General features: G+C 46.4%; 1 protein-coding gene across 2 annotated transcripts in view; it reads left to right on the forward strand.

Moving 5' to 3' along the window:
• LOC146172746 (uncharacterized) overlaps positions 1-16,471 on the forward strand; it is a 243,314-nt gene that overhangs the window by 209,935 nt on the left and 16,908 nt on the right. For both annotated transcript variants that reach the window (XM_084584981.1, XM_084584982.1), the window contains exons 3-9: positions 3,005-3,406; positions 5,156-5,484; positions 5,999-6,142; positions 7,423-7,481; positions 7,673-7,741; positions 10,068-10,164; positions 13,154-13,200. In XM_084584981.1, coding sequence (XP_084441107.1) covers positions 3,005-3,406; positions 5,156-5,484; positions 5,999-6,142; positions 7,423-7,481; positions 7,673-7,741; positions 10,068-10,164; positions 13,154-13,198 — 1,145 coding nt within the window. In that variant the 3' untranslated portion in view covers positions 13,199-13,200. The remainder of the gene's footprint in view (positions 1-3,004; positions 3,407-5,155; positions 5,485-5,998; positions 6,143-7,422; positions 7,482-7,672; positions 7,742-10,067; positions 10,165-13,153; positions 13,201-16,471) is intronic.

Raw genomic sequence — 16,471 nt, forward strand, 5'->3', positions numbered from 1 at the left:
TTTTCAAAGCATGGGGTTTCAATGTGAAGGTTATGAAGCTTTGTTGACGCCGTCGTCAGACACGTGAGACACATCCGATAAGCATGAGCTGCGTGACACGTTGGTCGCCCATGTCAAACTTTGGAGACAAGGTGTACAAAAACAAACGAAGTTTGTGTTCGAAGAGAGAATAAGGGGCAGGGTGGGGGCGGACGCTGTACTGAACCTAAGCACTCAGGCCTGCTCTTTTGTCATATCGTGTTTGACACTTCCTGCTATTGCCGAACTGAAAAACAAAGTGGGAGACATTGCCTTTCAGGTAACAGGTAACACGACTTCACGGAGGGCTTTGTTAGGGCCGAAGCTTATGAGTCTGCGCTGTAACCGTCCATGACGTATTTGAGGTGTGTATCTGCTGTTGATTTTTCTCTGCTGGAGACGAGACAGCTATGGACCATCGATAAGTGTGTTAACCCTAGACCTGCTATCGGTCCCGATGGTGCACATCCTTGGTCACACAGCGACATACGTCGGAAATCGCTGTCAGCGCCGCTCAACACCGCCCTGTCATCGCATTCCGTGTACTGTGGCCATTGCACAAGCCTCACCCTGACTACAGGAGGCTGTCTTTCCGCACCTTATTCCTTCGCGTCCATGACGTCATTGGCCGGCAAACCGGGACACTCGTCTCGCGCTCGGGGAGGGAATGCTCCCGCGTCACACGGGTGACGTTTTCAGGCCGCCAGACACGCGGCGCTCAAAGATGGCTGATCTCCTCTGCCGCGGCGGACGGCTTTCCAGTTTCCTCTCGTGTCCTGTTCCCCGTGCTTTGCGCGACGTCGTGTAAAAACGCGTCCTCCCTAGAGTCGTCTACCCCCCACAGTCGGTCGCTTCGTCTCGGGCTTGGCTGCGTTCCGGTTCATGCGTCTTGCGTGCATCCTTTTTGCACGTGCCGGTCTGCCTCCTCGACGTAAGGCGGTTGATGGGGGGAGAAGCCGACCTTGGTGAGAGTGCGGTAGCTGAGATATGAAGAGAGAGAGAGAGAGACAGGCATTCCTTTCTGAGCGTGCAAACTGCCCTCTGCTTGCTCTGCGCTCCTCCTTTCCACAAATCTCTGCGAGGCTTCGCACTTGGTCGGGTTCACTGCATTCGGGATGTAAACACGCGCGGGGGCGATGCGCTCGCGCGTGCTTCCGGGCTCCACCGCCAGGCGCCGCCAGCGGACAACTTGGACCGAAAAACCGTTGGGCGTTTAGAAGAGGACACGCCTAGCTTGCCGCTGTGGGGTGCGTCTGCGATCGGTTATTAAAGTTCAGCAGCTGGAATTGGCTCTTCCCGCGTGTTTTTCTTTGTGGTTCGTCTGAATCCCGCAGTTGAATTGCGGGGTCTGGCAGTCTCTTTCGGAAACCTTGTTAAACGTAAACAAAAAAAGACTATGAGGAGCAAGTGAGCAGGCTATTTATGGGGCCCGAGGCTTCCAGCCTCATAGGGATCCACTCGGCAGGATCTCACCAGGGACTCAGGATAGTCTTATCTCGAGCTGCTCATCACTTGCACAGCTTTCTACGGCGCTCCTGGACGTAATCGCAAGGATTCGCTATGATTGATGCGATACCATTGACTTGATGCGCTTGACTGCTTCCGGCTCGCTTATGCGGAAAAACACTATGGTGCAGCAAAAAAAAAAGGAAAAGTGCTGGTTAGTAGCAGTATATTGCCTTTAGAGCATTCGTGTCTGGCACCGCAAGGATTAATATTGTTACGGACGAAGAAGGAAGAAGAGGAAAGTGCCGCGGGCAGGAGCGCGCGCGCTATGCCCACACACAGATTCATTAAACGTCATCTCACGACCATCGAGCATTTTCTCTCTGTCCTCTGTTCTCCTGTTGTCATCGGCTTGCCGCGTCGAGCAACTTCGCCCCAGCCCTTCATGCCCAGGCCTGACCAACTACCACCGCCCAGCCCCCAGCCCGGAGCTGAAAACAAGGAAAACACACACCAACCAGAACCGAGACGAAGAACCCGAAAGACCCGAATGACCCGAAGGAACCGATGGACACGGACACGCAACCCCCGCCCAAGCCGCCCGACGTGAACTCGAGCCATCGGTCCCATGGACTCTGGTGACGGATGGTTGACAGCTCCAGGCGAGGCGGATCACCCATGCATCAGACATCGTGCCGGCAAACCGTTCTATTCTTACTTCTTCCTCTTCTTCAAGCATATAGACACGCCCATCATCATGCCATGAAATCATCATTGGTAAAGTTCCTCGTCTACGATCGGAACGATCGCTCGGTGGCCCCGGGTCATGTTACTGACAACGGAGGAAGAAGAGGGCAGTGGCGCGGGCAGGAGCGCGAGCGCTAGGCCCGCACACAGATTCATTAAACGTCAGCTCACGACCATCGAGCATTTTCTCTCTGTCCTCTGTTCTCCTGTTGTCATCGCTTGCCGCCACATAACAATATATAGCAGTTACTTCGTGTATTCATGGACTGGAATATACGTGTGTCGTTTGATATATTTTCAAAAATTTGTCTCGTAGCCTGGCGGTGTCCTCTATAATTTCAACTTCGAGCCCCTATCTTTCCACTGGTGGACTTGTGGAGAGTGTAGGGCGTGTCCACAGGCCGTAAAGGTAGAAGTGAGAATTCAAATAGAAAGAGTTACCGTAGTGAAACAGGAGGGTATGTGAGTGGTGTCCTCACTTCGGATCGACCTCGTTGATTTTCTGCACTCTCTCTTTTCCTGTATATTTCGCGTTTTCTCGCGTCTGAAGAATAAACACAGCTAGCGTGCCTAGCTGATTCGGTCGCTTTCGGCGCTGTAATGAGTTATGTTCCGACTATCAAATGGCAACTGTTTGCGTTTAGAATTACAAAAACGATTAACCTACACATGCTTATGTTCTTATTGTTTACATCGATATGTCAGAAAAGAAAAATACCTGACCAGTTATTGGTGAATTTCCTGTTACACAGTGGTAACCGTTATGTGATTCTTTTTTTCCCTCTGCGCGCAGACATGGAATCGGAGTGCTTCCCAGCGGTGCCTGTATCTACTGTGACCGGTCAGTCAGATCTGGCCTCCGCCGCTGCTGCCACCGTCGTTGGAGGCGTGGTCGTCAAGCAGGAGCCCATGAGTCCGCCTCCCGCACCTCCATCAAGCCCGCCTCCTCAAACATCGTCATCGTCATCACCACGCCGCAACTCACGCCTCCTGTCAACGGCGCTCGCCTCTGCTCCCCTGGTGGCCACCTCCTTACAGTCCTCCCTGGCGGGCGTGGGGTCCACAGTGGCCAACCACTTGCACCACCAGCACCAGCCGCCCCAACAAAGCTTGCTCAAGCAGCCAACCATAGTGCTAGCGTCATCGCGGCACGAACGCCACGTGGTGTACCCCAAGGTCAACGTCAAGTTGGAACGTGAGTGCCACGTGCCCACTGTTGCGATCTGTATGACTATCTATGGCCCTAATGTGGCACGGGTCGTTTTTGAAGCGAAAGCTTCACTATGCCATGTGTCGGCCAAGGTGAGCCTGACAGGCCGCTTGACCTCCAACGAGCCAGTGGTCGCAGTGTGGCTGTATAGCGTAGCCATGGTTTCCACCTATGGTGTACCACGACTTGACCTTTGACGCAGATACAGAGTCACGTGCTGCCTCTTGTAGTTAACGGCATCTTCGACTTCATAGTCTCGGCAGTTTAATCGCTGCATAACTATGTCTGCCCATGTCTAAACCTAAGCCTAACCAAAAGAAACCAAAGAAAATGACGCTTTCGCTTCGCCTAAGCAGGCTTGCAGGGTTAAACATCGGCCAGTTTTTTCCCGCGAACTTGTCACGTAGTATTTGTTGCACGACTTGATTCGACGAAGCTTCTCGCCATTGCAGGTACTGTTTGGCAGAAATTAAATGACGACAGCTGAAACTCATTTGATAGCGCATCTGTATTAGCGACGGCGTCTCTGGCGTGTCTGCATGGAGGTGGAATCGCGGTCATAACTTCAGGGTCACATTATCGTAATCTGCCCTGGTTTATGCGGGTATAATGTCCCGAAGCGATTCAGAATATGAGCGACACCGCAGTTGAGGGCTTCGGATAATACTGGCCACATGAGATTCCTGAACGTGCACTGACGTCTCACGCGCCTTGCGTATCAACTCAATCGAAACTCGGCCCGGAATCGCACCCGAGTCTCTAGTCGCATGCCGCAATCACTGAACTACTGTGGCGGGGCCTGACCAGTAATAGTGTAGCACTGCGTCATGCTCCCGCGTGGAGCACTGCTGTGGGCATGCTGTCCCTCTGAGGGCCAGATGACACGCGCTCACTTTCCCTGCGGTCAATCATTAAGATCAAGCGCTTTTCTGTATCTGCTGATTCCCTGTCATACTGTGGCCTGTGTTGGACTAGGTAACATTAGCTAAATATATTATCTTCGCGTTGTGCGAATGCAGGGGTGAAATTTCGTTCACGACTTTGGCTTGAAATCTTATATAATATAACTGTTTTTATTCGAGAACTGTGCCAAAGGAAATGGGAATATAATGTAGGTGAAAACTAAGTGTATAGACCAGGCAGTTCTGCTCATACAGTTGCAAAGGTTATGCGTGCAACAGACGTCGTTTGGAAGCTATATTTGATTACTCGACCCGTGGAAGACTTGGCTTGGGTGGTGGTCTGCAGAATGTGAGTGTAATAATTTGGACGCACAGGTACCATCATTGCCAAAAGCAACTGCACAATGCGCTGTGTTTCTCAGCCGTACGATGGGCTCCATTTACGGCACCTCTAAAGACGAAGCTGTGTCTAGAAACGAGGATGATGATCCTCCTCAACTACTTAAATTTAGATCCTAAAGCTGGAAAAACATCGCCTCGCCCTTCTTCTCTACCACCTTACTTTTGGCAAAGACGGTGCTGATACCATCGGAAAATTCACTTTGCTGCCTCGAGAAAGAATTCTGTTCTCACCTCAATAGTGAGATTTAAAATGTCTCGTGGGTAATATTCGGCCAGGGAAATGAAAAAAAGCACGCTCTTCACTCATATCTATGGTGCAGTCATTGGTTAAATGCAGATACGTTCGCTTTTAGATTAGAGCCGGCTGTACTGTGATAAATAATGCGTCTGAAGACGTGGCCCGTGCATGACGAGTGATTTCCAGGTGCAGCCTCTGGCTTTGTGCTTCCACCCACCCCTCCATCAAGCCACAGCAGCGACTCGGATGGCAGTCTGTCACCCGTTCACAGCACAGAGAACCGCTCACCTACCAGCTTCACAGTGGCGGCAGGTGGCGGTGGCAGCAGCAGCCCCGATGCGCCGTCCCCACAAGGCTCGTCATCCAGCCAGGGCTCGTCCCACCACGCGTCCACATCATCGTCCTCCATGAGCCGCCGTAGCCAGTCACATTCGCGCGTGGCCGTGGCGTCATCATCGTCCTCATCTTCCTCGTCACGGGGCTCGGGAAACGGCGGAAGTCAGCTCATCAGCAACCAGGCGGTACGCCGTCCTGACTTTTTCCCCGAACTGTTTTGAGGCCTCTATAGCCTGTTATGCTTTAAACTGTTATGCTCTGTTGTTAAGCCTTAGCAAAACTAAGGCACTTCTTTGTACGTCAGTTACGTTTCCTAAAAAAAAAAACATTATCTGCTCGGTGCCAAACTTGGCACTCAGTGGCTGTCAACCTTCTGACAAAGCGTCCTATACGTGCTGATATTTTCCTGCGGCTTTATGAATTCATATCTCTAAAACATAGTAACGTCAATTTAGGAATGACATCCATGTCACCACATAGAAACTCGCTGCTACCCAGTTTGTTTGAGTTGCTGGTTATAAAAATGGAATCCTCTTACTAAATTAAGCTACGTACCACAGATCGGTTCTCGATTCAGTGGAATTTCCGTGTTTCTTTCTCTTGGTGAAACGAGTTGTTAAATGTAGTATTCGTATTACTGCGCCAAAATATATGGGCGTGATGTTATATTGATTTCTGAGGGTCACATCATATTTGCAGAAAGGCGCCACGGGCGTGTTAATACTGACAGACGAGGAGAAGAGGACACTCCTGGCAGAAGGCTACCCCATCCCTCAGCGGTTACCGCTCACGAAGGCAGAAGAGCGTTCGCTGAAGAAGATACGGCGGAAAATAAAAAACAAGGTAAATTTTTTAGGAGGAAACGAAAAATATTTTGCTCTCCCCTGAAGATGACTAGGTTTTCCTATTGTAGAAAAGGTACCGTAGCATGGTCTTCTTTTTGATGTTATCTGGTTCTACAGGCGAAAATTTTCTTGTGCTGTTCTCTTATTTGCGCTATTCGTTGAAGCTATATAATTACGTTTTTAGCAATAGGATTTTGATAATTAGCTTCGTTATCAGTTCCTCGTCATAGTAATTCCTTTCCAACGCTTAATTAAACACCCAGCGAAATAAGCAGGTATTTTTTAGATTTATTTATGGCCTCGCGGAACAGCGCCTTATCGGCATTAAAAAGTACTCCCGGGGACTAAAGTCTCTGGAATGCCTGTCCTGCGGTTTTGGACTAGGAGCAGGTCGTGAATGAATTATCACCTTATTTAACCTGCATACACTTTTGAGATATGGCCTGAAAGTACTAACTGATGTTTGCTGTTCGTGTGTTTCAGAGACTTTTGACGACAGCAATTATCAATTTATGGCAAAGTTTTTGCTGCACGAACTCATTTCTAGGGATGGTCTTAAGATGCTTGAAGGGAGCATTCGAGTAATCGGAGGCAAAAAAGTTCCTTAATGAAAGGTCATCACAATATTTTTGTTGTTTTTATGGTTTTAGTGTTTTGAGTCTACTTTTGCTACGATGTTCCGACTCTACTTTTGCTATGACGATTTTTTTTCCACGTTTATACTTGTTTTTGTTTTCTTTTTTTTGTTGTGGGGAGTTTTTTGGTTTTGTAGTTTTGACTCAGGTTTTGCTACGATGTTTCGACTCTGCTTTTGCTATGATGGTAACTCAGATCTGCTGGTTGTCTAATTTTTAAAATTTCCCCTTAGGCATATAAACCTGTTGATTGCCTCTGAACTTCTCGGCTTGATAAGATGACTGTGGTACTGGCAATGCTTGTGCTTCTGCTTCGTGTTTCTAGATTACTGCTCTCGTGTGATTAGGAGTATAAAATATGGCCTGTTTTTCAATAGAAATTAATTTGGTAGTCTGTGCTATACCTGTTTTTCAGTGTGCTCTTGTATCCTTGTTGCTTGCGCGGTTCCTCTCTACAATATAGGTTATTTAAGGTTAATCATTAAGTAACTGTCGTGCGCACAGCGAGACATTAGCAATATACTTAGTAAGATTGCTATAATGCATGCATGCAATGCATGCAAGTTCTGCTCTGGCACCACTAGTTCCTATTTTATTCAGGTTTAAGAACCACCCTGAAAGTGTTTAATTGGCATCATTGCAGATATCAGCACAAGAAAGCAGGAGAAAGAAGAAAGAGTACATGGACTCTTTAGAAAAGAAGTAAGCACTCGCCCATTTGCTGTCCGTGCGAATAAAGTCACTTTTTTTTTTTTTTTTGCTTGTGTGCAGACCCTTTACTGGTGTTTAAATATTGCGTTTATCTCTCTCATTTTAGACATGCTTTTTTTTTTGTCGACCAGAAGTGTGTTTTTTCACGGGTCTCTACACTTTCGCATTGACTGTTATTGCAGGGTGGAGACGTTAATAAACGAAAATCAAGAGTACAAGAAGAGGGTTGACGTGCTAGAAAGCAGCAACAGGTGAGCACTGAATGCTGCTAACACGATTTCTTTTGAAGTCTACATATGTCGACGTAACCGTTAAAATAGTAATTTTGCCAAGGAACGTAAAAATTAAATAAATTAAATTAAACGTTTCCAAAGTTATGCCAGGGTGCGCAAGGTGCACAGTAAAAACAGCATTAAAGTAAAGGTTGAGGGTCACCGGAGAAGGGGTAGGCAGCGAACGCGATGGTTACATGGCATCCTCGAGGCGCTGCAGATGAAGTTATGTGATGTTAGGAAGATAGTGAGAGACCGGAAAGCGTGGCGTGACATGGTCCATTGGGTCACGAGGAGTCGGACACGACTGTACGACTGAACTGAACTGAACTTCAGCTGATGCTCCAGAATCTCATTACTCTCTCCTCTACGTTCCGGGTGCACAAAAATATGACCATCAGCACCAGGACTCAGTGCACGAAGTCATTGCACAATGCCACAGGCTCTGTGCTTGGCCTCAGAGTAGCTGTTTCACTGGAATTATTACAGCGAAAGCTGTTTATGGTGCAGTAACCGATGTCGTATAGCTGTATTCCCACAGGCGAGAGAGAAAGCTGGTGAATTTACAGCGTTGGTGCACGCGGCTGCCCTAGTAGGGAGCGAGTTAAGGAAGGCACTGATTTGAGCAGAGATAACGTTGGCAAATGTCAGGATGAGCTGCAAAAACATGAGTATGTGCATCTCAGCTCTTGTGCAATCATGTGACAACTGGAGTCATCTGTGCATCACCTGACATGGCGTAAACGTTTTCAGTTTAAACACAAAATGCTTTGAGCTCCTGTTGTCGGCGGCCTTCAGGCGACGTCGAGCCATAACCCGAGAGCTCACATCCAGGCACCTATTTCCCATAATATGGGCACTGATTTCCTGTTATCTGGACACTAAACGAGATTTAAAGAGACGAGTTCACCGCTCTCTAAGCTCTCGCACAGGTCCGGCATATGTGCTACAGAAAGTGTCAGGCCGCGCACCCAAAATTTGACGTCGTCCGAATTCGATCAAAATTATTATCCAAACAGCCTAACTGACTATCACCACTGCAGTGCTGCCCTTCAGATTTAGGTGGGCTACCCCCGAAATTTTCCCCATTGTAATAGAAAATTTGACTTCTTCCGAATTTGACTAAAATCGGCGTCCAGCCAAAACATTTGACTTTGACCAAAAAAGCGGTGCCTTCTAAATTTAGGGTGGATCAGCCCCAAAATTTGGCCAACCACACCCCTGAATAATGTAAATTTGTTGTGTCACATGCAAAAAGTAAATAAATTGGTTTACAGGAAAGGAAAGGCGCAGTATCTGTCACACTTCTCGGCGGACACCCTTATAAGAAAGGGGGAGGGTGGGATTGAAAGAAAAAAGAGCGGAAGAAGTGCTGTAGCGGAGGGCTCCAGAATAATTTCGACCACTAGGGAATCATTAACGTGCACTCACATCGCGCAACATAGGGACGCTTTTGCGTTTTGCCCCCATCGAAATGCGGCCGCCGCAGTCGGATTTGAACCCAGGTTCAGTACCTGAGCGTCTTAACCACTGAGATGCAGCGGTGGGTTAAGTTCGACCACAGTTAGCGCCCAACTTAATTTATCTATGGCCAACTCAGGGGTGCCTTCGAAATTTAGGTGGGCTGCCCCCCAAATTTGGCATGTTTACGCATTATCCCCGCGTGGAAGCAGTGGAGCCTGATGAGGAGAGGTAAGAAGTATCTTTCGGAAAGCGGTCACTCTGTCAGTTATTAAATTCAGCAGAAGACTACTCACCTCGGCCAACATTGCCATGATTATGCGGTCGTTCAGGAACGTGACGAGACCGCCACGGAGCCCGTATCCATAATTCCTTGCCCACATCTAGGTCTGTAGTCCGAGTTTGCGTCGTTTTCAGAAGCGTCGTTCTTGACCTCGACTCATATGATTGGTAGAAATGCCAGAATCGAAAGTGGCTACCACTTCTGATTCCCGTGTTTCCACCAGTCAGATGACTCGAGGTCAGGGAGATAACGACACTTTCGATAACGACGCAAACTCGGAATAAGTCAATTATGGGATAGGCAGTAATTCTTTCTATATCTGCCACTGAGTATAAGCGGAATAAATTACTAGTCTTAGCATTTATGGGCAGCGTCTTCATGCAAGCTTGTGTACTGTCATGAATGCATTCTTATTTTGGATTATCTTGCTCAGTATGGTCATGCTGTAGCAGTGAGTGACACAAGCTTGATCGAAATTCGTTCTACGCCATTATATTTGAAGGCGCATGAAGAAATGCTTTGGGAGACAGTCTTCGATGTGTGGCCTTCTTGTGTCCACAGGTCGTTGCTATCACAATTACAACGGCTTCAGTTATTACTCGGAGACCAGACGGTGAATTCTGGGCACCAGTCAGCAGCATCCCGGTCATCAGCAGTCGTAAGTATCTGCTTGGACAGCAGCGTAGAATATTTACTGGTACAGCACTTGTCAAAATTTTAGATGTTACCAGAACCTGCTCTTAAGCTGCGTAGTGGGACTCTTGTAGCATCTGTGAATGTCCTAACAATCGGAAGGGGAGGACGAGTGTTCCTCATGGTGTAGCATAAAAGCTAGACCCCAGTGCTTTAAACGTTTGACAAGGGCTCCAACGGTACTTCAACACTGATTTCTGAAGCCATTCATAATAAATGTCTTGCTTAAAAATGTTTGATGCGCAGCATATATGTTACAACTTTCCTGCGTACACATTGTCAGACCACGTTTTACTCTGCAAATTATTCCCAAATTAACACTTCCTTCGACCACACGAATAATTTTTATAAAAGTTCGAGTGAGAGATGCTCGTTAATTTTGGTACCATTTTGCTTGGCTGTAAGAGGTTACAAGACGATTGACCCATGCTGTTATGCTGCTGGAACACATCACATCAGAGCAATATTTATTAGTGGATTATGTAGATAACCAGTGCTTTCAGCTCTGTCGGATACTACCGGGATCATTAATTTGTCAGTAGAGTAGATACATCAGCTTTCAAAGTAAATGGGTGGCAAATGATTCATTGTCGTTATTTTCTCTTTAATTGTTCATAGAACAACAGTGAAACAGGGATAATCACATCGAATCGATCTACGCTCGATAAATCACTGCAAGGTTTTAGCGCAAAAGCACCGATACAGACACCAGAGCCGATCAATGTTCTTGTATAGTGGTGTCATGCCCGACTCGTGAGTGACCTCCCAGGTGGTGAACTAACGATTCACGTGCCTCGGCAGGGGTCACTGAATCAGTGCTCTCTCACAGTATCATTGGTCTGGTCAGATTAAACCGTGAATAACTATAACTTGAATGCATTACTTTACACTGAAAAATTTAACCGAAAATCCTGTGGTTTGCATACGTCGAGCTCGGACGAAAAATATTCCTTTAGAGTGGAACAGATCTGAACCCAGGAATTTGTCGTAGGAAGTGAGTACGGAATGATATAGCTGTCGCTGCAGCCGATCGCCCTCGCGTGCAGACCGCAATACACTTTCGCACTACATAGCACATCATCTTCTCCATCAACTTCCATCTGTACAAAAGACTCGCACGTCCTACTCAATTTAGCGGTGTTAAAAACATATTTTCTTCATGGTAATGTTTTGATCATTGCAGCAGATCAATGTCCATGACGTCAAAGTGCCTTGATGCATACCAAATATTGTGTTAGAGTGGATGTTTGTTCACTCACTGTCATTTAGGATCCTGGAGCAGGCTGTAAATTGAGGGCAGATTAAAATGATGAAATTTTATCAATGCTTTTATTTGCTTGATGTGACTGCAACTGTACTTAATATCATAGCTGCCGTTTGGCTGCTGAAGCCGACACTTATGTTTGCATGAAAGAAAGAATTCAATTTTAAATTATTGATTGTGCTTACACAAATTCCATCCACATTTACTAATGTTTTATATACGAGTCTAAAGAAAAATATAGAATGAAAAGTCACTAATACAATCCCTTTTACAATAGGCTATGTGCTATCAAAACTGTTTGCAACAGATTCATGTTATTCACATGAAAACATCTGCTGTGAGCTCTATGCAAGGCATGGTTAGAAGCATAGTAATGTCAGCCTTTTGGAGCGCTACTTTGTAAATCTATTTAGTGGAATTAGCAAATTTTAGTTATGCCAAATGCCAGGTTAGTCATTGTAGCTATATTTATTTCAACAAGCATTGATTGAATAAAGCAGTTTTGAATTTTTATGTTTTTCGAGTACAACAGTTAGAGAAAGTCAGCATTTTGGTTGCAGTGAAGTTTTGTATAATGTGATATTTTTTCGTTTGGCGATTGGCTAAGAATAGTGTCTGTGCTGTCAGCTGATGAGATACATATATTTACTACATATAATTCAATTTCGGCATCAAAGCATTTGGTACATTGTAGAACAGTATTTGATTACCTTTGCTCTGTTATTATTTGTAAGCCTATGAAAATAAGAGGTGCACCGTTTTTACTTCTTTTTATGCTGAATATTAGGAGGTCGCCAATATTGATGACATAGCAGATTCGTAATATGCAGTCCGAACAAAACATTCAGGACTGCGCTTAAGTTTGCTTAAAAGTTGAAATGGCGAAAAGCACTTGACAAGGCTGTTTTCATTAACTGCATTGTAATCTCCATCCCTTCTCTCATCATCATAATTATAAACTAAATGCACCGCTATTTTCATCGCTACTATCATCATTATTAGTGTCACTTATACATCGTTGCTGCATCGCTACTATTATCCTCATGCTAGTCAAGGAGAATTATGATTAGTTTCTCTCGTGCCCGGCGTGGCCTAGTGCACTCAAAATATACAATGTTTACACAAAAGCCCTCAGCTGTATTTGACTAGTGATTTGTGCACGAGGTTTGGAATCGGAGGGTTAGTGGTTTGATATCCAGTGGAGACAGCTTTTTTTTTTGTTGGTTGTTATTTAGTGCAAACATTTCCTGACATTTCCGCAGACCATAAGCCTAGAAATGCTTTCGCCTTAAACGCAAAATATGGATACAACTTTGAAAGAACAGGGCTGCATTTTTTTTGCCGATTTTGCCTTTTTGTGCTGTTTTAATTAGATGCCAAGACTATTGAGAGATTACTGGTCTGTCTGCAAATTCGCAAACAAACATGCTGCCGTACTGAATGGCTTATACTCGCTTATAACTGATTTATTGTCTTTTTCACATACTTGAACTCACTCTCTGCTCTATCATTCCACCACATTATAATATTGAGATACTTAACCATCATACCCAGTTAGGTTTTGTGTCCTTGTGCATGTGATTTATCACTAGCCTGGAAACATGAACTCTCTTTTTTTGTACTGTTGGTTCCCTGCTAGTGGGTTCAAGTGTTCCTCATAAAATTTATTTGTGATTTTTGTTTGTTGCAGCAAATGGAATTTGAGACTGACGATGAACCAGTGGATATAATTTAACTGTAAGTAGCTGCATTCATTTGTTAAACTATTCCAGCTGTGTTTCTGCTCTTTATCAACAAGCTTTATTATAAAACCATGGCTCCAAACAATGCATGTAGTAAACATCGTGACCTTCTACCGCACAGGCATTTTGTTAATAAAAACTTATGCATAGCTAGATTAATCGTGATGCAGTGCCATTGACGTTTATAGGAAGCAGTCTGACATGTTTTGTCTTAAAGCTTATGACATACTGGAGCAAGGGACGAAGGGACTGTACTCATTCTCCTTGCCACATTTTGTAATGCGATGAAGATAGCCCAAGTAAAGCCTAGCGGCTGCGCTCGCATGGAATGCTTCACTCACTTCGTTACGGAAGAAACAAACTGTACCTAAACTTTAATGAACGAGTAGTTATGATTTCTTGGAAACACGATGAGACGTCTTGCAATGGGCAGTTAATTATTCTAAAACAGCATCCTCTGCGGTTTCATTGCGAAGCAGCTTAGGCCGGGGAGGGCCTACCGAGCAGTGCGCCGCCAGCACTCCGGCGGGTGTCAAGTCGCTGCATGAAGCGCGTTACTATAACGCCGACGAACTCGATCAGTTCTTCCTTATTTGTAGCATATAAGCTTAATTATCTGTTGTCATTTGTCATATATAGTGAATTGTACAAAAACCGAACAGTGTTTCAATCGCTTCGAGGTCCATATTTATATTCGATTGTATTCGGCAGTACAAGTGACGGCCGCCCCTTTTTTGCCTTTTATTACAGCGCAAGAACTATTTGAGGATGTTTTATTCCCTTTATATTAGTTTGCATGCACTCGCCTACTGCGTGCCACAATCACGATGGGTTTCAAACTGGAGATCCAGCGTCCTCTGTCAAGGACCAGGTTAGAACAAATTAGTGCAAGCTTGGGTTCTCAAACTAGGTTCCGCGGGCTGCTTTTGTGGGTTCTGCGAGCTCCCACTGGATTGGCTGCCCCCTTCTTCTGTCCCATTTGTCGCTACGAGCGAGGACGAATCACACTCTACCTGATTCATTTAAAACCTTTCTAGAGTGCGAAGTCTTGTTATATCCTAGCTCTTTTCTTTTTGTTTTTCAGTTAAATCGCGTCTTAGGCACCGTCCGTAGCACAGACCTTGGCATCGTGACCAGGTGCTGCGCTCCACCAACCCGCCCGACGAACTTGGCAGTGTGCAAAGTTGCTGCGTCATTATACGTATTCTTAGAACACCCACGTAACGGAAGGTGTAAAGGGGGCGTGGCGCACGAGGTGATGTTGGAGTTCGTGCACTCGCGCGCGTCTCGACTGAAGGCATATGGGCCGCACAGCCGAGCCAAGCCAAGACAGAAAAGCTTACGCGTCTCAGCGGGCATTTTTTTCAGGGCGCTTCGATGGCGTCGACGGTGCAGGGTGAATTTCGGCCGCCTAAGAACCCATTTGCAGGGAGTGGGAGATATCCACAACGAAAGCCGGGTGGGCTATCACGGTGATTCTGTGAGCCCAGCAGGTCGAGTGGCGTTGACCGAGTGTGCGAATGAGATGGAACATTGGTCTCGTGATTAATTTTTTGCCTCTAGTTCTGAATTCAGATGTCTCAGCAAAAAGGTGGCTCCTTTAATAATACAGCTGACGGCGAACAGTAAGAAAACAAGTGCTCACACAAGTGAATAAACGATAGGGCGAGGGAAAAGAGGGGGGAGGGGGGGGGGGGGGGGAGCTTGGCATATATTGCTGACATTTGGGGCTCCTTGGGAACCCCTGATTTAGAAAATGCATTGCTTTTACGGACAATATCACATCTCCGCAGCGTTCATCTTGCTTCACCGGTAGACTAGTGGTTGCGAGTGTGCCAAGACGGGCTTTAGACATACTAATTAATAATAATAATAATTGGTTCACGGGAAAGGAAAGGCGCTGTATCTGTTCTGTGGACACCTCAACCGCGCTGTCGCGGAAGGGAGGAAGGTGGGAGTGAAAGCGAAGAGAAAGAACTGCCACAATGGCGGGCTGCGTGTAATTTCGACAGCTTGGAGATTTTTAACGGGCGCTGACATCACACAGCACACGAAAGCCTCTCAGGTTCGCCTTCATCGAACGCTCTAATGTGAAGAATTCTGTTTTCGGATTCATCTTAGCTAAAACTCAGTCAACAAAAGTAACTTCGAGCGTTTCAGCCAGCCAACGCAAATTTGAAGGTAAAAGCTTGTTATTTCGGCCAGTGTAGAAATCTGGCATGGTCTCGTCCAACGCACATGTAAATATGTGGTGTCGGACACCCACTAATTCAGACGCTACTAAACGTTTTGCAGCGGCTAATTGGAACGGGCTCCCGAATATATGACCTATATGAACTATATTACCAGCGTGGCGAGAGTTCTGCACGAAAGCTCTGTTCACATCTAAATTGCATCTGCAGAGCCGACCCCTTACCTATGACATTCTCGCGATGGAAAATGAGACGAAAAACGTACTGCTCCGTTTCCGAAATTACATTGTTTCGGTTTCGCTTTTCTGAACTTCGTGCCAGGCGCCGGTGAAAGCAGCTGTCGGCCACGCATCCGCGTAGTTTCGGTTTTCTGAGCTGAGTCGCCATCGCCGTGGCCTATCCCATGGCGATGGCGGCTTTCGGCCACGGACGTACAGCCAACAGAGCCCACAGCAGCTTGCCCTTCCGGAAACTGATGGCGCTCCTGCGTATTTCTTCCACTGTACCGAAATTGAACGCTCGTCCCGAACTACTCGCACTTCCTTCAGTGAAGCCTCCTGACACGCGACGCAGCCACTTGTTAGCGCTGGGACACCATTGGTACTGATGCAGGGTAGGTCTTTTAGTAACGGTCGCGCATTTCTCATCTCAAAAGCAAGCAACCACTGCCAAATATGCAATCCAATCCAATCCAATCCAAGATCCAATCGGTTCTTGCGATTGTATTTTTTTAATGCTCATTTGGTACTTGAGCAATTTACTATACGAGCCGTTATGGGCAGTGTGCAGAAACCCAGTGGCAGCACTCGTGGAGAATGGGCAGTGCCACGAGTGGGCGCTGGAGGCGATATTCCGGAATAGTCGCTGCCGCCTGGGCAAGGCACGGGCTTGACATTTGAATGAGGCTGCCGTTGGAGAGTAATCGCGGCCGGTGCAGCAAAAGGGTGATGGTTTGGTCTATTTGAGCTGATATAGTTATGGATAAACACAGAGAGGGAGCCACAAGGCAGAGAGACATGGAAGAGCCCCAGCTGTCTTCTGGGTGTTTATTTCAAGGCTGCAAACAGAGAAAAA

This window comes from Amblyomma maculatum, chromosome 11 (assembly GCF_055883805.1).
Source record: "Amblyomma maculatum isolate TAMU_Amacu chromosome 11, ASM5588380v1, whole genome shotgun sequence".
In the NCBI taxonomy this organism is placed as follows: domain Eukaryota; kingdom Metazoa; phylum Arthropoda; class Arachnida; order Ixodida; family Ixodidae; genus Amblyomma; species Amblyomma maculatum.